Below are 22,398 nucleotides of genomic sequence, written 5' to 3' on the forward strand. Positions count from 1 at the left end.
TTAGTATTTTACTAAGCTACTCATTAAAAATCAAATGTTGTCATTATTTTATGTTTAGTATACATTTAGTGCCTACAATTTTCAAGACCTAAGACTAGATACTAAGTTTAGTTCAGTTTGTACCATCAAGGAGCTTTAGGTTTAATTGCGAGATGTGCTTGATAATGAAAAATCTAAAATGCTGACTTTTCCCCATTGCCAAATGAAATGAGCTAGTCTAACAAGAAGACCCTCTGTTGGTGAGATCATGATTTACAAATGAGTAATAACATAAAAGCTCTTGCAATCGTTTGTTTGGTTTCTGTCCCTCACACTTCACTCATGGTGTTCATTTAATGCCTGTTGAACAGGCAGTACAAAAATTAATTTAACCTTCATAACTATCCACTCAGTGTATTTTTAACTAAGAATTAAATTATCACTGCGATGAAAAAAAATCAAACGAAACTGTAGCAGTCTTTACCCATGCTTTCTTGTTATGACTTCAAAGTATATATATACTTTCATACATACATTATATATGTTCAGTGGGTAAATACATAGTTTCTGTATAATTATGTATTTATAAAACAGAGCTTCAATATTACTTTTAACATACATTATACTATTGATCAGCTTTAAACTTTTTTTTAATTTGCTATGATCCGTAAGGCTTTCATTGATAACACATATACTACCAGCCCCTCTTTCTTTCTCTTCACCTTTCTTCCCAATTTGTTTCATCTTTATTTTTACTTATATAGATTTATAAATGCTAACATTTCTATTCATCACATTATCATGTCCCAAAAGCCCCACTTTTTTTTTTTTAAAGATCATTTTTTATTTATCTGAAAGATAGCGGGAGAGACAGAGAGAGAGAGAGAGCTATTCCATCTGCTGGTTCACTCCCCAGATGGCCTCAACAGCTAGGACTGGGTGAAGCCAGAAGCCTGGAGTTTCCTCTGGGTGTCCCACCACTGGGTTCAGGGGCCTAAGCACTTGAGCCATTCTCCACTGCTTTCCCAGGCACAAATGCAGGGAGTTGAATGTTAGGTGGAGCAGCCACGTCTCAAACCATCACCCGTATGGGATGGCAGTGTTGCAGGTGGCAGCTTCACCCACTGTGCCATAACTGGCCCCAAGGCCCCACTTCCTGATGCCACCACAATGTGGATTTTGTTTCAGTATATGAATTTTGAGGGCTGCACAAACATTCAGACCATAGCACTTATGTGCTGTGCTTGGACTGTTGGTTGACTGTAAAAGCTGAAACTTAATAAGTGGCATATCTAAGTGTCAGACTTGTAAGTAAACTAGAGAACCAGTGGTGTATCTGTTCTTTTGTGTGCGGTCTGTTAGCCTTGGAATTTTAAATCTTTTTCCATTCTCTGCGTTTGTCATATCCTTTGCACATCTCCATCTATTAGATTTGTTTTCCGTCTTTCCACACGGTCAGGCTGTTTGCCAGGCTTGCTTACTGCACAGCCATCATCTAGGATTTCTTTAATGCTATAATTTCTTATAGATTAAAATGACCATTTCTTGATTTTTTTTTTTTTTAAGACAGAGTTACAGAGAGGTAGAGACAGAGAGGTCTTCCATCTGTTGGTTCACTCCCCAGGTGGTCACAACAGCCAGAGCTGCACTGATCAGGAGCCAGGAGCCTCCTCTGAGTCTCCCATGCAGGTGCAGGGGCCCAAGCACTTGGGCCATCCTCCACTGCTATCCCAGGCCACAGCAGAGAGCTGGACTGGAAGAGGAGCAGCCAGGACTAGAACTGGCACCCGTATGTGATGCTGGTGCTTCAGGCCAGGGCTTTAACCCGCTGTGCCACAGCGCTGGCCCCCCGTTTCTTAATCTTAGCATATCTTCCTTCTTGGTTTATGCCTTCAGTTTTCTGGAACATCTCCTTATGTACTTAATAAATGTCTGGGGGAGGGAGGAACCCTCATGGTTTTAGCTGGATATAGAATCCTAAGTTGAAAATCATTTTTCCACAGAACATATCACTGAAAGTCCCTGTCACTGAAGAAATCTGATGCCAATGTGATTTTATATGGGACATATTTTCTTTACAGAAATATTTTATCTTTAATAGTCTGAAATTGTATAGTGGTGTGTCTAGGTATGTGTCTTTCTTTTGATTTTTTATAATTAAATAAAAATATGCATTTCATTTGAAAGGCAGAGAGATAGAAAACCAAACACGAATGCTGGTTTTTTCTTCCTTTCTTTCCTTCCTGTCTGATCATCCTTGCCCTTCGTTCGGTGGAACCCCTCAGTCTCAAGGGCAGTGTGGGGCAGTAGTGTGGCACAGTAGGTGGGCCAGGGCTGGTAGAGACCCACTTCCCATATCAGAGTGCCTGGGCTTGGGGCCCGCCTCCATTTCCAATCCAGCTTCCTGCCGATGCCCTCTCTGGGAGGCAGCAGGTGACTGCGCAGACACTTGGGTCCCTGGAACCCATGTCAGTTTCCCATTTCTAAATTCAGCCTGGCCCAGTCCCACCTGTTGTAGGCATTTGGGGAATGAACCAGTAGATGGAAGATATCTACTTCTCTGTCACTCTGCTTTTCCAATAAATAAACAAATAAATACTTTTTTTCTTTTTTAAAGGCTAGCATCTCCCTTCAGCCCCAGGGAACTCTCCATTTTCTCTTTCTAGAAACATTCTTGGGGCCAGCATTGTGCCAGAGAGTTAAACCTCTACTTGGCGATGCCGGCATCCCATATGGGCGCCAGTTTGTTCCTAGCCTGCTCCACTTGCAATCCAGCTCTCTGTTAATGGCTCCTGGGAAAGCAGCAGAGGATCACCCTGCGCCCGTGTGGGAGACCCAGAAGAAGCTCCTGGCTCCTGACTCCAGCCATTGCAGCCATTTGAGGAGTGAACCAGTGGATGGAAACACTCTATCTTTCTCTCTCCTCATCTCCCCTGTCTGCAACTCTGCCTTTCAAATAAATAAATATCTTCAAAAAAAAAAAATATTCTTGTTCAGCAATTTAACATCCTCAATCAAATGTGTATTTATTTTTCATTGCCATACTTTTAGTGTGTTCCACAGCCTACGTTTTATCAGATTTCCTTAATATTTTTCCAACCCATGTATAAAATTTTCCTTTTGTCATTGATGTCTTTAATTTTCTAGAGCTTGTTCTCTGATTCTTTTTCATTGCATTATTCTATGGGTGTAGCATTGTGTCAGTTCTCTTTTTTAAACATTTATTTATTTATTTATTTATTTATTTATTTGAAAGAGTTAACAAGAGAGGAAGAGACAGAGCCAGAAAGCATCCATTCACTGGTTCAGTCCCCACATGGTTGCAACAGCTAGCACTGGGCCAGGCAGAAACCAGGAGCCCGGAGTCTCTTCCAAGCACCTGGGTCATCCTCCACCACGTGTCCCAGCACATCAGCAGGGATGGGTCAGAAGTGGTGCCTGTGGGACCCAAACTGGCACCCACACAGATGCCAGCATTGCAGATGGCGGCTTTACCCACCACACCACAGCACGGGCCCCGTCTTGAATCTCTTTGATGATATTAGTTAGGACTGAAGTTCTCATCTGTCTCCTGAGGATCTCAGCTTAATCGGGATTTGGTTTTTCTCTAACTACTTCTTTCACATTTCAGTTGTTCCTTGCATATGTGATGTTTCACGTGTAAGAATGGAATGCAGTGAGTCTGGCTGGGAGCTCTGTGTGGGAGAGTGAAACTTAGCTTTGTGCTAAGTAGGTGAGGTGGCCAGCAGCTCCCAGAAGAGCACACTCACCACCAGGTGTTCTGGGAGCAGCGGTGGGAACTGTGTTGGGGAGAAGGGGAACCTCAGACAGATCATGTGTTGTCTTCTTCCAGAGTTTAATTATTGGGTTGTATTAGTTTCATTCCTCTGTCATTTTCTTGAGATTTCAGGAGACAGCTGAATCTCTAAGTGCACTGCTTGGTTACCCATCTTTAAACAGAATGCAGTAATAGCTAGGCTTTTTAAGTCTGTATTAACTGTGTGTAAATAAAGGGTAGGGATGGGAAACTGTGCCTCCACTGAGTCTAACAGATCACTCCTCCCTCTGTGTAAGTGGCTCTTACTGTTGTACATGAACCTCGCCCATCTACACAGAGCACTGCAAAGAGTTTCTGGGAAAATGGAATTAAAAGGTAGGTTTATTTTGATGCAAAAAAATTTCCAACGTCCGTGCATAATATAAACTTTCCATGAACTTTTACAGTAGTATTTGTGGTTGGTATGATTTTGTTTATAACAATTTCCTTACAAGTCAAAACCAAACCCCCCCACCCCCCCAGAAAAAAAAAACCACCAACATGGGTGACTTTCTCAAATCTCTATTCACATTTTCCATAATAGAGGTGAAAGTGTCTAGCTTTGCTGGGCCCTCATCAGATAAAAAGCCTTTCAGTCTCCCCCCTTTCTTTGAAGCCTGGGAGTCTAATTACCGCGTTTCCCTCTGGCCAGTACCTGACCCTTTGTCAGTTCCTGGAGGCTAATTCCAGCAAGACTGTCTTCACTGCCATGACTTCCTGCAGCAGGTGCTGATAGCGCGGTTTCGTAATGGACAGGTATTGGGTAACAGTGTGCGCCGTGCAAAGGTTAGAGCCACTGAGAGAGGCCGCAGGTGGGGCAGAAAGCTCAGCCGACGCTGTTTTCCGAGTGACTTTGAGATGCACCCTGACTCCGTTTTCCTCTTTCGCTCATCTTTCCCAGATTCCTATCTAAAAACGCCAAGCCACAGGTGAAGAGTGGCCCAGATATTAAAATTCCCATCACTTAGAAGAAAGAATTAGTAAGAAGTAGCCATAGATTTCTCTTTCCTACTATTTTCAGAGCTTTTTTATAATGAACAGGGATACCTAGGTAATCCTGAGGACTGTACCGACTGGCTCTGTCATTTCTAAGTAATATAGTCATATACGCCGGCGCCACGGCTCACTAGGCTAATCCTCCACCTTGCGGCGCCGGCACACCGGGTTCTAGTCCCGGTCAGGGCACCGATCCTGTCCCGGTTGCTCCTCTTCCAGGCCAGCTCTCTGCTGTGGCCAGGGAGTGCAGTGGAGGATGGCCCAAGTCCTTGGGCCCTGCACCCCATGGGAGACCAGGAGAAGCACCTGGCTCCTGCCATCGGATCAGCACGGTGCGTCGGCCGCAGCGCGCCTACCGCGGCCGCTATTGGAGGGTGAACCAACGGCAAAAGGAAGACCTTTCTCTCTGTCTCTCCCTCACTGTCCACTCTGCCTGTCAAAAAAAAAAGTAATATAGTCATATAATTCTGCTCTAAATTTTTGTTTAAACTGGAAAGAAATACCTGTTAAATAAGTAGTAAGATAGTAGATTTGCAGTATTTTACTTGAGAGCTGGAGTCCTGTCATAGGCAATATCTTGCCTTTATTCCCAAGAGCAAGCCACGTCTTCAGCCATTGCAGTAGCTCCTTTGTGAATTACCAGCAATGTAGTATTTTATCTATTTCAGAAACATGCTGAAGAATAATTCTTTAACTTCATAAGCACTCCACAACCATGTCCACAACCATGTCTTCAGCATCTGTGGTTCCTTCTGTTCCCCTAAATCTTTGGATCAGCTTTCTACCTGATGTGAAAGGCTGACTCCTACAGTATGGGCCTTCTCCACCGCTCTCAACTCTATGGTTTGCTTTCCTAGTTTAATAGAAGTATCAAGACATTGAATTGGGGTTCTAGTCCCTGTTGGGGCGCTGGATTCTGTCCCGGTTGCCCCTCTTCCAGGCCAGCTCTCTGCTATGGCCCGGGAAGGCAGTGGAGGATGGCCCAAGTGCTTGGACCCTGCACCCCATGGGAGACCAGGAGAAGCGCCTGGCTCCTGCCTTCGGATCAGCGCGGTGTGCCGGCCGCAGCGTGCCAGCCGCAGCGGCCATTGGAGAGTGAACCAACGGCAAAGGAAGACCTTTCTCTCTGTCTCTCTCTCTCACTGTCCACTCTGCCTGTCAAAAAAAAAAAAAAAAAAAGACATTGAATTGGGAGTTATTGCTAGAGCCACGTGTAACTGGGAGAATGATCCACCTGTGTCTTGCAATGTGTGTGATACATTCACTGGAAAGCAGATTGGAATGTTCCTTTATGATTTTCCATGCAGAATAAGAAAAATGTTCTAGTATTTTTCCCCTTTTATCGTGAAGTAAAGAACGTCTTTATCTCACATGTTTTGCCGTTAAGTGAAGTCTTTTTTTCTGAAATGAGCATATTGGTTTTATATTTGCCTAAAACAGCAACATTAAGACTTACGTAGCTGTCTCCAACCTTGTTTTCTTTTGATTTTCAGCCATTTGACCATGACATATGTAGGTGGGGTTTTTTTCCCCATGTATTTGGGGATCTTTGTAATTTTCTCTTTCATTAATTCTGGAAAACTTTTGGCCATCATCTCCTCCACTTGTTGTTCTGCCTTGTTTTGTCTCTCCTCCTTTGCCAATGACATAAATGCCATTTGATAATTGTCCCACAAATCTTAAGTTTGTTGGGTTTTCCACCACTTTTCCTTCAAGTTTAGTTTGAGTAACTGCCTTTCATTTTTTTTTTTTAATTTTTTTATTTTATTATTTAAGGCTTGTTTATTTATTTATTTATTTGAAAGTTACACAGAGAGAGGGAAAAGGGGGAAAGTGAGAGAAAGATATGTTAGATTTGCTGGTTCACTCCCCAAATAGCTGCCAGGGCTGGACCAGGCCGAAGCCAGGAGCCAAGAGCTGTTTCCGGGTCTGCTATGTCAGTGTGCAGGGCCCCAAGCACTTGGGTCATTTTCTGCTGCTTTCCCAGGCACATTAGGAGGGAGCTGGATTGGAAGTGGAGCAGCCAGGACTTGAACCAGCACCTATATGGGATGCCAGCAACCCAGGCAGTAGCTTAACCTGCTATACCACAACACTGGATCCATAAACTAGATCCTTTAACATATTGGTCATAGTTATTTTTAAAATAAGATTTATTTACCAGGAAAACAGAGTTACAGAGAGAGGTAAAGACAGAGAGTTCTTCCATCTACAGGGTCACTCCCCAAATGCCTGCTGTGGCAGGGAGCTTAGCCAATCTGAAGCCAGGAGCTTCTTCTTGGTCTCCCATGTGGGTGCGGGGGCCCAAGAATTTGGCCTGTCCTCCTCTGCTTTCCCAGGCTCACTAGCAGGAAGGTGGATCAGAATTGGAGCAGCCAGGACTTGAACCGGCACCCGTGTGGGATGCTGGCACTGCAGGCTGGAGCTTTAACCTGCTGCACCACAGCGCTGGCCCCAGTCATAATTATTTTTAAATTCCCTGTCAGGTAGGTCCAGTATCAGAGTCATCTTTGAGTCTGGTTCTGTTGGTTGCTTTAGCTCTTGGTGATGGGATTGGGTTGAGTTTTTCTCTTGCTTTTTTCTGTTTGTCAGAATTTTTTATTGAATGCCAAACATTGTGTGTGAAGAAACTCAAGGGACTGAAGTAAGTAGCCTTTTCGCCCAAAAATGGGAGATCATCTTTTTCTGTCAAGTGTTAGTGTAAGGGTTCCATTCTGGTCAGTTTAGTTAGGGGCGGGACTGGGTTCGGGGTTTCTTCCCTCGATTTTGCAGAACACTTAGTTTCTCTTGGAACTGTTCAACTTCTGCTATTGTAACACGAAAACAGCCATAGACAGCAAGGAAACAAATAGCGGGCTGCATTCTGGTAACTTGGTTCACAAAAATGGCAGCAGGCCGGATCTGGCTGGTGGGCGTGGTTTGCTGATCCCTTATTTAGAATCTTGTTCTCGCCATCCTCCCTCACCCCTTCTCTCCTACCACTGCAGTGTAAGCTCACAAGGGCAGGCACTTCTGCCTGATCTGTCCATGGATTTCCCAGGGGCCTACAAGAGCACCTGACACACAGGGGGCCATCAGCTTATTAAAAGAACGCATGAGTAAATTGTGTTTTGAGTGTTTTTCTTATAAATAGCACATAGCTGAAGTTTTAAAACCTAGTCTACAGCGGGTGTGTTTAATTAGGTTACATTTATTATGATCACCAATATATTTCTATTTAGCTTTTTTGGTAGTGATGCCTAAATGTTTCGCACTTTCCAAAACCTCAGAATATACTTCACCTCTTGTCTTCACACTGCAGTTCCTTATTCCTCTCTGATACTTTAGTTTCACTTTATTTAGACAGTCTCTCTGCTCCTCTGTCGCCCTTGTTGTATAGTCAGAGTTTTCATTTTTCAGATTTACTCATCTTTTGTACTTAATTTCCTTCTTATCAAAAGACACCGTTAGTGATTATTTCAGCAGATATCTGGAGTTGAATTCTCGCATGCTTTGTGGGTAAACACATGTATTCATCTATACTCTGATAACTTAGTTGGGTGAACAAATTATCCATAGCCTCTAGAATTTGTTACTTCTTTTCTTCGACATTGGAATGTTGTCAGCTAGTATCTCTTCAAATCTTCCCTCTTTGTGTTCTCTGTTTTCTCCTTCTATGATTGCTTTCTACATGCAAAATCATGGGTCACTCTACAACAGGGACGTGCTCTGAGAGAATCATTAGGTGATTTTGTTGTGTGGGCACAACAGACGTAATTACACAAACCTACGTGATAGTCAGCCTGCTACACGCCTAGGCTGCATAGCACAGCCTGTTGTTCCTTGGCTACAAACCTGCCCTGCATTGTTGTACTTTATTATACTTGCTTTTTTCTGTATCTCAGAATTTTTTATTGAATGCCAAGGAACAATAAAAAAGCAAGTGTACATTATTGTAATTGCAGGCGATTATAGCACGGTGGTAAGTATTTGTGTAACTAAACGTAGTAAAGGTACCGTAAAAATAACAGACAGTAAGAATTTTCAGGTCTGTTACAGGATTATAGGCCCACTGCTGCATGTATATCACAGTCGGTCATTGTCATTGTCTCCCTGCATTCTGGGTAATCTTAGCTCTATCTTACAGGCCATCCACAGTGTCTGGCTGTGTTTAATCTGTTTTTGATTCTCAATGGCTTTTCTTTTGTTCTAAAGGGTAAGGTACCTTTCTGAATCTGTTTTTTCAAAGCTGACTCAAGCTGTCTTCACAGCAAGCGGATGCAAGTAGCTTCACTTCCAGTCCAGTAACCTAAAAGATGAGTCTCACAAGAACATACAGTGAATCTTATAGCTTAATAAAATTTCCCGGGCAGATCACTGCTTCAAGATTAATTGCTTATTTTGTTTCTTTAAAAACCTTAGGGAAGTATATTTACAAAAAAAAATGTAATCTGGTTATAAGAAAACATATGTGATTTCTCTAAATGGTACCATTTTTATTTTAATTTAATATTAACATTCATGTGGATTGAAATCAGTCCACTGGTTTGATTTGTTGTATACATCAAAATGGATTCAACTTGGTTCACATTCACATCTAAAAAAAATGTCTTTAAACTGTTCGTGTTAGAATACCTCAGGCATAGAGCAAACATACCGAAATCTGGAATAAAAGAGCATGAATTAGAGAGCAGCAAACAGGTTAATTGACTACACCAGAACCTTGGCAAGTAATAAGCCAAACGTGCTGTCTTCATCCGTAAGTAGGTTTATCCACACCCCCTCAAACAAAGCAACATTTTCTTAAATAACTCAGTTTTCAAGTTAAATTTTAAAAATTTTAAATGCCTAAATTCAGATGACTTATTTTAGTGTAGCCTTGGGTTTCGTGGCAAAGTGTTGTTTGTCACAAAAATATTCTTTTGTTTTCCCAAGTCTGCTTAGAGGTGAACTGACTAAAGTGGATGTGCCCTCATGTTTACTAATCTGTATTACAGCTCTTTTGGTACACCAGAAGGCCAGAATGGAACGGCTTCAAAGAGAACTTGAGATTCAAAAGAAAAAGCTGGATAAACTAAAATCGGAGGTCAATGAAATGGAAAATAATCTAACTCGAAGGCGCCTGAAACGATCAAATTCCGTATCCCAAATACCTTCCGTAAGTCTTTATACAACTCTTGTGATCTCCGTGCTTGAACCTGAGAGCAGGCCGTCGGCCACAGCATAAAGGCTTGGTCTGGTTTTCTGCAAATGCCCTTAATTCACACTTGTTTTTCTGTCCTCACTTTGCCCTGCCAGACTCCACTCTCTGTTAACTAATAACGTGAAAACTCAATGCATATCTTTCTTCCATGGAATTATTTTTCAGCTCGAAGAAATGCAGCAGTTGAGAAGTTGTAATAGACAGCTCCAGATTGACATTGACTGCTTAACCAAAGAAATTGATCTTTTTCAAGCCCGAGGTAAAGTTCAGTGCCTACTCAGCTGCAATTCATTGACTTAATCTACCCCCTCTCCTCCCATGGCTGAAAACAGACTGGTCAGGCGTAAGCTGACTGTCTCAGAACATCTGGCTTTGGAGCCAGATAGCACTGAGCAACCACTGGATTTGTATTGCTCTTTATCACCCCCCCCCCCACCACAGTGGTACACTTCATTGAGGAATACCTTAATACATTTCTGTCCTTCCAGTCCTCTTCACTCCTGTGTTAAAGGAAGACACTGCTTCATATGTGTGGCTGCAGTGTCAGAAGTCTTGCTTTTATGTATGTAGACTCTGTTATATTCATTCAAAGTAAAATACAAATACAAAGTAAAATATTCATAGACCTTTGTCCTGTTCCCCTTTCTTCCTTTACCATTCAAGAACTATAATTTTAGAACCTAATTAAAAAGCACCACCACTCAATGGCACTATCTTAATGGGTAGAAAAGAAAATTAAAACATGGTTTATACATTCTTAGGACAATGGTATCTTTTTTAATTTCTTCTTGTAATAAAAGTGTTTACATTTGATTCAGCCCTTGTGTAGAACTACGAAGAAATTTGATCTTTTAAATTCTGAAGTTGAGGAAATAATAGAAATATATAAAATGGAGAAGACAGGAAAGGGAAGTAAGTCAACAAAAAGGATAAAAATCCTTAATCATGCTTTAGAGTTTTCCAGACTCCACTAAACTGGGAGATGAATAGTTTTATTATTTTTGTGAATATCGGTAAGGTGCTATCTTGAAACAGTCCATAGAAAAATGCTGTTGTTTAACTTTGGAGAGAAAAAGTACTGGTGTAGAAACAACAATCTTTGCATTTAATTCTGTGTGCGTGTAAAATCAAAACCACTGTGTTCTGTCAGTGCAAGGTTTTATACTTGGTTTGGGCCAAGCCATTGAATTGCTCACCTCCATGTTTGACAATTGAAAATATGTAATTGTTAAAATTGTAAATGAGTTTAACTTGTCACCTCAAACAGGAATCTACCTCTTAGTCTTTTAATGTCCTACTAGCATTAATTCAACTTCTTCCCCAATTTACCACTTACCTCTTGTTTATGAAATTTAATGTGTTTTGAAATCTGTTTAAAAATCTTGCATTAATTTGAGATTAGAGGTGCAAAATAAATGGAAAACATTTCTTCAGTTTATACTTGTGGCTTTTTTTTTTTTTTTTAAAGAAAATGCTTGCTTTAAAAAATAAAAATTAAGTCTCTTTGAGCTGTAAACATTATTTACTTTTTATATATTTCAGGACCACATTTTAACCCCAGCGCTATTCATAACTTTTATGACAATATTGGATTTGTAGGTCCTGTGCCGCCAAAACCCAAAGGTTAGTGTATCCATTAAGTGTGAAAATGTTTACATTTTGAAAAACAAGATCTTCAGACTTGGACATTTTTGGATTACTTCATTAAGAAAGTGTTTATTTTCATTAGATGCTGGGAATTGGGGAGGATACAAAAATGTGGTGTATTTAGGTGTTTTTTTTTTAGAGTATGATCTTTGTAATCACTACATGCTCCCAAAATAGCATTCTTGGTTTAAAAAAAGAAGAAAAAAATCATACAGGTAAACTATCTTTAAAATTTTAAACAAATGATAAGGAAGACACCTTAGGGAAGTTTATTTCTTATGAATGTGTCACGTGTTGTTTTTTTAAACTTATGCATAATTCTAACTAATCAAAATATCCTGAATTCCAAAAGAATGGTTTCAAAAATTATTACCTGCTGTCATTTTACATCATTGATAGTCAAAGAATATATACACACCAAACTTACAACATGTCAGAATATGTCTGTGTATTTTGATCCAGGCATTAAAATAGGCATAGAAATGGAAACAAATAAATCTCACCAGTGTATAATGTATAGTAACATATAGACATAGATGTATGTAGATTAAAATAACACTGTAATTATGGAACATAATTTACTTTTAACCCTAATATAAGAATAATTTGTTAATGGATATACAATATAAAAATAAGCAAATTGAAGTTTTTATCAATGTAGAAGAGTATAACTAAAAGACATGCAAACCTCAAGCTAACCACGAAGAAAAAAGACAAAATAAATCACTTTTTTAAAAAAAGTCTCGGGGCCAGCACTGTGGCACAGTAGGTTAATCCTCAGCCTGCAGCACTGGCATCCCATATGGGTGCCGTTCTAGTCTGCTGCTCCTCTTCTGATCCAGCTCTCTGCTATGGCCTGGGAAAGCAATGGAAGATGGCCCAAGTGCTTGGAACCTTGCACCCACGTGGGAGACCCGGAAGAAGCTCCTGGTTCCTGGCCTCGGGTGGGCCCAGCTCCAGCCATTACAACCATTTGGGGAGTGAACCAGCAGATGGAAGTTTTCTTTCACTGTCTGTAACTCTACCTCTCAAATAAATAAATAAAATCATTTAAAAAAAAAAAACTGTCAAGTAACAGAAAACTACAATAAGCAAAATATGAAAAAACTTCCCAATAGGCAGAAAACAACAAAATGGCAGTAGTCTTCATTTATCGGTTATTACCAGAAATGAAAATGGATCAAACTCACTGATGAAAAAACATAGACTGGATGAGTGGATTAAAAAAACAGGAACCATAGCTCTCTGCTATATCCTGGGAAAGCAGTAGAAGATGGCCCAGGTTCTTGGGCCCCTGCATCCACATGGGAGACCCAGAAGAAGATCCTGGCTCCTGACTTTGGATTGGCCCAGCCCCAGCTATTGCGGATGGAAGATCTCTCTATCTCTCTCTCTCTCTCTCTCTCTCTCTCTCTGCCTCTGCCTCTGCCTCTCTGTAACTCTGCCTTCCAGATAAATAAATATTTTATTTAAAAAAAAAAGGCAGGATCCATCAATACATTATGTACAAATGATTCTTTTTCAATTTGAAGACACACATAGACTGAAAGTGAAGAGATGGAAAAGATTTTGTGTGTGTGTGTGTGTGTTTAAACATTTCTTTCTTTATTTGATAGAGTTATGGAGAGGGGTGGGAGGGTGCAGAGAGATGGATCTTCCATCTGCTGGTTCACTCCCCAGATGTCCACAATGGCCAGGGCTGGGCCAGGCCAGAGCCAGGAGCACCAATGAGGTCTTCCACATGGTTGGGACTTGGGCCATCCTCCGCTGCTTTCCCAGGTGCATTAGCAGGGAGCTGGAGCAGAAGTGGAGCAGCCGGAACATGAACCGACACCCAGTTGGGATGCGGGCATCACAGGCAGTGGCTTTACCTGCTTACACCACATCACTGGCCCCAAAAAGATATTTCTTGCAAATGCGAATGAAAAGAAGTCATGAGGGACTCTGTATCAGCAAAAGAGGTTTTTTTTTAAAGCCTAAAGCTCTCTCTAAAGACAATACCAGCAAGACAACAATTATAAATCCCCCCAGCATCAGCACCGGAATATGTGAAGCAGATGTTGACAGATCTGAAGGCAGAAGTTGGTAGCACTGCGGTGATTGTAGGAAGCTTCAGTGCCCCAGTTACAATGACAGAGAAAAGGTCCAGGCAGAAAACCAGTAAAGAAACAGTGGGCCGGAGCGGCCCGTAGACCTAGCGCACACAGCAGAGTGCACACGCTTCTCCAGCGCTCACAGAATGTTCTCTAGGATGGATCGCAATGGTTAGGGAAAAAGCCTTAGCAAGTCTAAAAAGATGATCTTTTCCCACCACAGTGGATTGAAACTAGAAATCATTAATGGCAAGAAAACCAAAACATGGCAACTAAACACACTCTCGAACAACCATTGATCTTGCAGGAAGTCAAAGGGGAATTTTAAAAATATCTCCAGAAAAATAAAAACAACATGCCAGAAATCTTTAGAATAAGCAATACTAAGAGGTTAAGTTTGTAGAGATAAACTTAGTCAAACAGACTAAGCCCAAGTTAGCAGAACAAAGGAAATAATAAAGATTAGAGCAAAATAAATTTAAAAAACAATAGAAAAGTTAAGAGTTGGTCTTTTGAAAGTATAAGCAAAATAGACAAAGCCTTAGATAAATTAAGAAAAAAGAAGCAAGGTGGGCATTGCGGCTCAGCAGGCTTAAGCAGCTGCGGGGGGTGGCTGCACTCCGGATCAGGAGTGCCAGTTCAAGTCCAGGTACTCTGTGCTTCTGATCCCTCTCCGCTGGTGCACCAGGGAGCAAGCAGGTGGTTGAGTCCCTACCACCCACAGGAGACCCTGATGAACAAGATATTTGCAAACCATCTATTTCATAAGAAGACGTACAGATGGTCAGTGGGTATGAAAAGGTGCTCAGCTTCACCAGTCTTCAGGGAAATGCAAATCAAAACCTCAATGAAATATCACCTTACAACCCTATTAGAATGGCTGGTATCAGAAACAGGATAAACAAGTGTTGGTGATGAAACAAGGAAGTGGGAACCTTGTATACCGTTGGTAGGAATGTACACTGGTTAGAGCCATTATGGAAAACTGTGTGGAGGTTCCCCCCAGAATTAAAAAGCTGATGATACAGCAGTTCTATCTGCTTCAGGGTGCATATCGAAAGGAAATAAAATCAGTATGGAGAAGATACCTGCACTCTTGTTCATTTCAGCATTATTCACAACTGACAAATTATGGAAGCATCCTAAAGATTTGTTGACAGGTGACAGGATAAAGAAAATGTGAATATGTGAGAGAGATACACACAATACACAGTAAAAGAATATTCAGCTTTTAAAAAGAAGGAAATCGGGCCGGCGCCGTGGCTCAACAAGCTAATCCTCCGCCTGCGGCGCCGGCACACCAGGTTCTAGTCCCGGTCAGGGCACCAGATTCTGTCCCGGTTGCCCCTCTTCCAGGCCAACTCTCTGCTGTGGCCCGGGAGTACAGTGGAGGATGGCCCAAGTACACCCCATGGGAGACCAGGAGAAGCACCTGGCTCCTGGCTTTGGATCAGCGTGGTGCACCGGCAGCAGCGTGCCGGCCGCGGCGGTCATTGGAGGGTGAACCAATGGCAAAGGAAGACCTTTCTCTCTGTCTCTCTCTGACTGTCCACTCTGCCTGTCCAAAAAAAAAAGGAAATCGTGATAACGTAGATAAACTTGGAAGACATTATGCTAAGTGAAATAAGCCACAGGAAGACAAATGCTGTACAATCTTGTCTATAGGTAGAATCTAAAAATGTCAAACCTAGACACAGTAGAATGGTGATTACCAGAGCCTGAGAGTGCAAGGGCATGGGAGATGTTTGTCCAGGGACCCAGAGTTGAGTCATGCAGAAGAAGTAAGTCTGGGCCAGCCCATGGCGCAGTAGGTTAATCCTCCACCTGCAGTGCTGGCATGCCATGTGCACGCTGGTTTTGGTCCCAGCTGCTCCTTTTCTGATCCAGCTCTCTGCTGTGGCCTGGGAGAGCAGTGGAGGATGGCCCAAGTCCTTGGGCCCCTGCACCCGCGTGGGAGACCCAGAATAAGCTCCTGGCTCCTGCCTTCAGATCGCCTCTGCTCTGGCCATTGTGGCCATTTGGGGAGTGAACCAGCGGATGGAAGACCTCTCCCTTTATCCCTCCTTCTCACTGTCTGCAATTTTACCTCTCAAGTAAATAAATAAAATTTTTTTAAAAAAGAAGAAATAAGTTCTGGTGACTGTAGTTAATATTTTATTATATACACTGCTTAAAATTTGCTAATGATAGATCTTAAGTGTTCTCACCTTACATATAAAAGATATGGGGCCTCATGAGGTGCTGAAGGTGTTGTCTTCATTGTGGTAAATACAGTGCATATGTGTATCAAATCGAGTTGTACAACTTAAATCCGTACATACCTCACTGTCAGCAATATCTCAGTAAAACCAGCAGATGAGGAGCGTGGACAAACAAAAAATGCTACAACACAAATCCCAGTACGCTAAGTTACCCAAGAGAGAATGACCCCAGTGGGCGCCAGTGGAGCTCTGTCAGCCCACTAACATGACGCCACACATGCTCAGTTCTTACATGCTCACGTTTCTTATATGTATGTTCGTATTTTCAAAGGACTTTAGAAAGAAAAACATTTCTTATTTATATTCTTCCTTCACAGTAAACATTGAGGCTTAAGAAGTAGGACAACTAGGAATTATCGGTAGAAAAGTATATGTCTTTATTGAGACTGGACTTCTCAGACACCCTCGAAGATGTATAGTTACTGTCACTAAGAAACTACATAACACAGAGGAGGAATTGGAGAGGCTGCAGAACACAAAATTGAAGCATTTGGTGAATCAAGCAGTCTGTACCTCATATGCTCACATAATGCCAGGAGACCGTGTTGAATGGGGCTTTCCACCAGGAGGCAGCGAACGTGTGTGGGCCGAATCTAGCCCACCATCTGTTTTTATCAGGAACATTTTTTTTGGAGCAAGAGATGGCAACAAGAAAGAACAAGGGCTGGTGGTGTGGTGTAGCAGTTTACACTGCCACCTGTGATGCCAGCATCCATATGGGTGCCAGTTCGAGACCCAGCTGCTCCACTTCCAATCCAGCTCTCTGCTAATGGCCTAGGAAAGCAGTAGAGGATGGCCCAAGTGCTTGGGCCCTTGCACCCACATAGGAGACCCAGAAGAAGCTCCTGGCCCAGCCCTGGCCCTTGCAGCCATTTGGGGAGTAAACCAGCAGATAGAAGATCTTTCTCTTTCCCGCTCTCCTCTCTCCCTAACTGCTTTTCAAATAAATAAAAAATAAATCTTTTAAAAGCACTATCAAAAAAAAAAAAACAATATTAAACCTACAAGAGTACTTCCAAAATTTCATGGAAAAGGAAATTAAAAGATAAGTTTATTTTGGTGCAGAAAAATTTGAAATCCATGCATAGGGAGGTTTTCAGAAAGTTCACAGAAATAGGTTTTATGAAAAGTGGATTTCCATTTTTGTTTGCCAAAATAAATTTTTTTAAACTTCTGAATGTTATTTGAAAGGCAGAGAGAAGGAGACTGCTAGAGATCCCGTGTGCTGGTAAAATTCCTACATGCCCCCAACAGCCAGGGCTGCACCTGAGAGCCAGAAACTCAATCCAGGTCGTCCACGTGGGTGGCGGGGACCCACCTGCTGCTTCTCAGGGTGTACAGTTGGCAGGAAGCCGAGGTGGGAGCAGAACTGGGACTTGAATCCCAATTTTCCAATACGGGGTGGATGTAAGCATCCCAAGTAGCATCTGAACTGCTACAGCAGATGCCTGTCCTAAAGTTACCTTCCATTCCATTTTTCTACAAACGTTTGCGGTTCCCTCATAGTTAGCTGTCATATAAAGAACAGTATTTACAGAGGAACAGAAGTGAGATGAAGGCATTTGGCACAGTGAGTACTCCAACACTGGATCCCATTTCCATCTAATCTGATAAAGGAATAGAGGAAACTGCAATAAGCAGTGACTCCTTAAAGTAAGCAAGTGGGTATTTCAGACTGAATGAGTTTCCTTCATAGACTCCTTTTTGCTATCTTGGAGAAACGAATTTTTCTTAAGAAGAGGCCTGCTTTGTTTCAACATAATCCATTACTTAGGCCTTGGAGGAGTGTGGGAGGTGGAGCATAGCTAGAATCAGAGTGTTCTGGACAGTCACTCAGGCAGGACGTGTCCATGAGAGCTCATTTTACTGTTCTGTCTGCTTTTGTGTATTTGAAACTTTCCGAGATAAAAAGTCAGAAAAAAGAAAAAAAATCCATTACTCAAAAGCTTTTTCAACAAAACAGAAGTTCGTGTGTTGGCTGTTTGGAGAAAAGTAAGGAATTTTTTTTTTCCATAATGCTGAAATAAGGAGACATTAATTCATGTTGTGTGGAGGTTTATTTAGTTCTTGAAGTCAGTTCTGCTCTACAATACAGAGATTTTTTAGCAGCTAAAATTAAATGTGGAAATCACATGTCCTCTTTTGCAGTCTGACTTCTGTTTTCCAGCTCTTATTGTTATTTAGTTCCCAAATAGCCTCTAATAAAAAATGTCCATAATGCTAAGTACCAAATGAGATTATGCAGATGTAAGAATTGGAGATTGTTCATACAGAAAACATTTTGTAGAGCCCTTGTTGACTGCTTAGGCATTGTATTACTTAAATCATGAAGAAGTGGCAGGCTTTCGGCAGAGTGGCAGAGATACCACTTGGGACTCATCCATCCCATATTGGAGTGCTGTACCCCCACTCCGATTTCTCCTAATGTGTGCCCTGGGAGGCAGCGAGCACCAGCGGGGGCTCAAGCAGTTGGGTTCCTGCCACCCATGTGGGAGGCTCACATTGAGCTCCTGGCTTCTAGCTCCAGCATGCCCAGCCTGTTAGTGGGTATTTGAGGAGTGAACCAGTGGATGGGAGATTTCCCCCATCTCTCTGCATAGACAGATAAAAGGAAATCATAATAAGATGCTGGCATTTAGTAGTATACATAAAAAGGTAGGAAGTACTTCATGGTCTCCCTAAAATTTAACCTTTGCAGTCAAACAGAGAAAAATTTTTACTAAAAACATAGCCTAAGGACAAAAATCTAGTAAGATGTAGCCCCAGATTAAAAGTCACTCTATTCAATATTTCCCTGAGGTGAAATAATTTTAGGTGGTAAAGTCATACTTTGTGGACACTATTTCTTTTAATGTGTGTCAGGACATACTAATATTGTCAGACTCTTGATATTCAAATGTTTTTACTTAGGGTAAGACTTACTGGTTTAGCATTCAGTTTGAGAAAAAAACATAAAATTAATACTGTCGTGTTGTTCATGCACGTGACAAAAATTGGGACAATGGAAAACCAATTCCTAAAGTTGAAGCTTTGTGGTAAAATATCTGTAAGGACCATCAGTAAATGAGGTGCTGTCTTAATGGGTACAGAGTACTAAAATAGCAATTATTTTTAATTTGGTACAACAAAACTTCACTTTCTGTATTTTCAACTATTATATACAATCATTTCTCTTGAAATAGAAAAAATATCACGTAATTACCAACTCAGTGGAGTCGGTAGAGTTTGTGCATTATTAATTTACATTGTTTTCAAAGAGTTTTGAGTCTTCAGATCATAGAGACACCCAACAATGTGTGCTCCTTTTTCTTTGCACCTCCTAAAAATCTATGGGAGTACAGTTTCAAATTCATTATGAGGTTCGAATTTGAGGTTTCGCAAGCATCATTCCATACACCAGAGAGAGCTGAGGAAGGTAGTTCTTCGGCAGGGTGCCTCTGTCCTTTGAAACACTCCGACACCGGCCCCTCACGGGGAAGGACGCTGGGCCCGAGGGCTGTGGTCTGTCCACCATCAGGAGGTAGGAGGGAGCCGGGCAGACCCGTCCTCGCCGCCCCCATCCCCAGGCTGCCTTGTCTTCTGCCAGATGAAATGGGGGGAGAGGGGCAATAAGCAGGAAGTGAAGTGAGGTAAACTGTGTTCACTGACTGACGTTCCCAGAGTCTTGATAGTAGACAGGAGGCGCTGGGCCTGCTGCCTTCCTCGTTCAGAGCTTAGGTTTCCAGAAGTACAGAATGTGAGCACAGGCGTCCTTTCCACCCCTGGGCGCCGGCGGCGTCGCCCTCCAGGACCCAGCCCCTGAGCGGCCCTGAGTGGCCCTGGGAGTCCTTGCCCACAGGTGCATGCCTCGCCTGGAGGAGGTGCGGGCCGTCTCCCCGGCCAGGAGGGCCCGCTGCAGCCGAAGCCCCCTCCACTGACCCCCGCCGCGCGCTGTTGCCAGGAGTCTTCGGGCTTGGTGATCTTTGACCTCTACAATATGTTTTTTTCTTACAGATCAGAGGTCCACCATCAAAACACCAAAGACTCAAGACACCGACGACGACGAGGGGGCTCAGTGGAATTGTACTGCCTGTACCTTTCTGAACCACCCTGCCTTAATCCGCTGTGAACAGTGTGAGATGCCGAGGCATTTCTGAGCCAGAAGGCCGTCTCCTCTCGCACACCGCCTCTGAAGGTCTAGCACCGCGGGTGTCCCGGGGCCCAGTTTCCCTGCTACCTAGGATTTTGCAGAGCGAAGGTGTGGCGGGGCGGCCGCAGAGTTCCGATACCTCAGCGCGGCGCCCGGGCAGGTGGGAGCCGGCGCGGGGGCGCGGGGGCGCGGGACAGCGGCCCGCGGAGGACTCGGCTGCCCGGGCCGCGCGGACGGTTCTCCCCGTGGATGGCCAGCGGGCCTCGCACCCGGTTCCCCTCCTGTCACTACTGAGTGCTGGCAAGAGGAGGGCGCGCAGCCGCCGCTTGCGCCTCGCGTCCCCTGGAAGCTCTCGGTGAAACACTACGCGCGCGGAGAGAAGGAGCAAGGCTGCCGCACAGTGCCCACGGGAGGGGAGGACCTTCGCGCATCTGTGGTACTCTCGCCTCGTCTCTGTCTTCCCCGAAACCATCTCTGTGAAGCCAGCGTCCAGGTCTCAGAGGGGAAGGAAAGCATGCGTTGTCTAGCAACGGCAGTGAACCCCCAGCTTGTCCTGCTGTGCACATCTCTCAAGTCTGCGCTAAGGGACTTCCTTATTATTTTCTTATATTTCTATATGTATAGTGTAATAGCCTTTTGTTAACTAACCTTTTTTCCTTTTAGTGATTAAGCACGCTCATGTCCCTTTTTAAGCCTTCCCTCAGAGAAGCAATGCCGTAAAATAAAAGAGCATTAATGAAATGATGCACACAGTAACTTCGCTTCCTCTGTGCTTGGCCCTCGCCCTCGCCCTGGCCCTCGGGAGTGGTGGTGCTGCTCTGTGAGGACGCGCAGGTGCTGCCCGGTGAATCGCGTCTGTGTCTGGCACAGCGCACGCTGACTGGCACAGCGGGTGACACAACCTGTTTGGTCTTCCATGGGGAAGCGGAAAACAAAAAGGTATTTTTAACCCACTGACAGCTTGTCTCGTCTGCCCGGTGCCCCACAGAACCTTCGCAGGAGCATGTTCCCGGGAAAGCACAGGTTTCCCAAGCAGCAACAGCAGCAGTGCCAACAGCCCGTGCTTTTTGGAGAGAAGTTGAAATGCTTTACTGTCCGGGGCAGTGTGTCTCTAAACCTGACTTGGTGGTAGGATCATGTGTATTTGTGAAACAAGGCTAAGTCATATTTAGGACAACTGAAGAAAAGCTGGAAAAAAAAAAAAGAAAAACAAGCAAACTTGAACACTGAAGCAACCTCAAGCATCTCTTTATTTTGATGATATATTTTTGTAAGGAAAGTAAATATTCAGATGACCAGGAATGTATATAACTAAAGGAAATCAAGACAAATAACAGTATGCATTTAAAAAGACAGAATTCAAAAATTAGCCATCAGTGCTTAGAATGGGGCTAACGGAAGTGCTGAGATATAGCAAAAGTTAGAAGATGATGTGGACTGCCACCCACTGTAAATGTTTGCAAACGGCTACGTGTTAAGTCCACAGGAGTATTTCAGGAGACCTCTGTGAACGTCAGAGCCTTGGCCTTGAGGCTTCGCATTTTGTAGGTGGGAAGAGACGTGACAATCCTAGTTCATTAGACCATAGACCCAGAGCCTTACCGTTTGATGCATTTTGTTTTACAAATAGGCCTTGTTTCTCAGCTTCATCTGCAGTTCTATGTGAAGATTGATAAATCAGTTTTTACTTGTTTTATTAATAAAACGTAATTTGGATATCTTGAGTTGATGGTTTTGTGATTTAGCTGGGTAAACTATCTTTGTAACAGATAAGTTATTTATAAAAATTAAAAAACTTATATTCTAATGTGGATTTTGTGACTGGTTTTTAAAATTTGGGCTGGAAGATGATTTGTGCTCCAGGTGAACATTCGCTCATGAGTTGAAATCTGAGAAAACGCGTTCTCTGGAGCCTCCTCGCGCCCTGCGTGGTGTCCAGCCGCATCTGTCGGCTCCCCTGAGTCCTGTTGAATAGGGGAAGGGCAGCTGGGCTTCCCCAGAGCCGGAGAAATGGGCTGTGCTGCTTCCCTTTCCGTCCTGTGGATGACTGAAAATGCACCCCATGGTTGAAAACGTGGCGTCTTGGGTCCTGCAGCCTCAGGCACTATTTAGTTCATGTTCTCTGTGCCTGTGATGTGCACCTGCTAGGGGTGGGGGTACTTCTCTTGTTCTATATTCACAGATTTCAAAAAGTGACAACTCGGGTTTCCTGAGCTTGGAAAGAGCATCATAGCACGGCCGACCTCACTGTGATGTGACTGGAGGGAGGCCTCACTGAGTTGCCTTTTTAAGGG

General features: G+C 43.1%; 1 protein-coding gene across 3 annotated transcripts in view; it reads left to right on the plus strand.

The window, feature by feature from the left end:
- TAB2 (TGF-beta activated kinase 1 (MAP3K7) binding protein 2) overlaps positions 1-21,704 on the plus strand; it is a 100,725-nt gene extending 79,021 nt beyond the window's left edge. For 2 of the 3 annotated variants that reach the window (XM_062186902.1, XM_062186901.1), the window contains 4 exons: positions 9,769-9,929; positions 10,140-10,233; positions 11,517-11,597; positions 19,969-21,704. In XM_062186902.1, coding sequence (XP_062042886.1) covers positions 9,769-9,929; positions 10,140-10,233; positions 11,517-11,597; positions 19,969-20,111 — 479 coding nt within the window. In that variant the 3' untranslated portion in view covers positions 20,112-21,704. The remainder of the gene's footprint in view (positions 1-9,768; positions 9,930-10,139; positions 10,234-11,516; positions 11,598-19,968) is intronic. The other variant, XM_062186903.1, reaches the window with a different exon arrangement.
- The last annotated feature ends 694 nt before the right edge of the window (positions 21,705-22,398 follow it).

Source organism: Lepus europaeus, chromosome 3 (genome assembly GCF_033115175.1).
Source record: "Lepus europaeus isolate LE1 chromosome 3, mLepTim1.pri, whole genome shotgun sequence".
NCBI classification, from domain to species: Eukaryota; Metazoa; Chordata; class Mammalia; order Lagomorpha; family Leporidae; genus Lepus; species Lepus europaeus.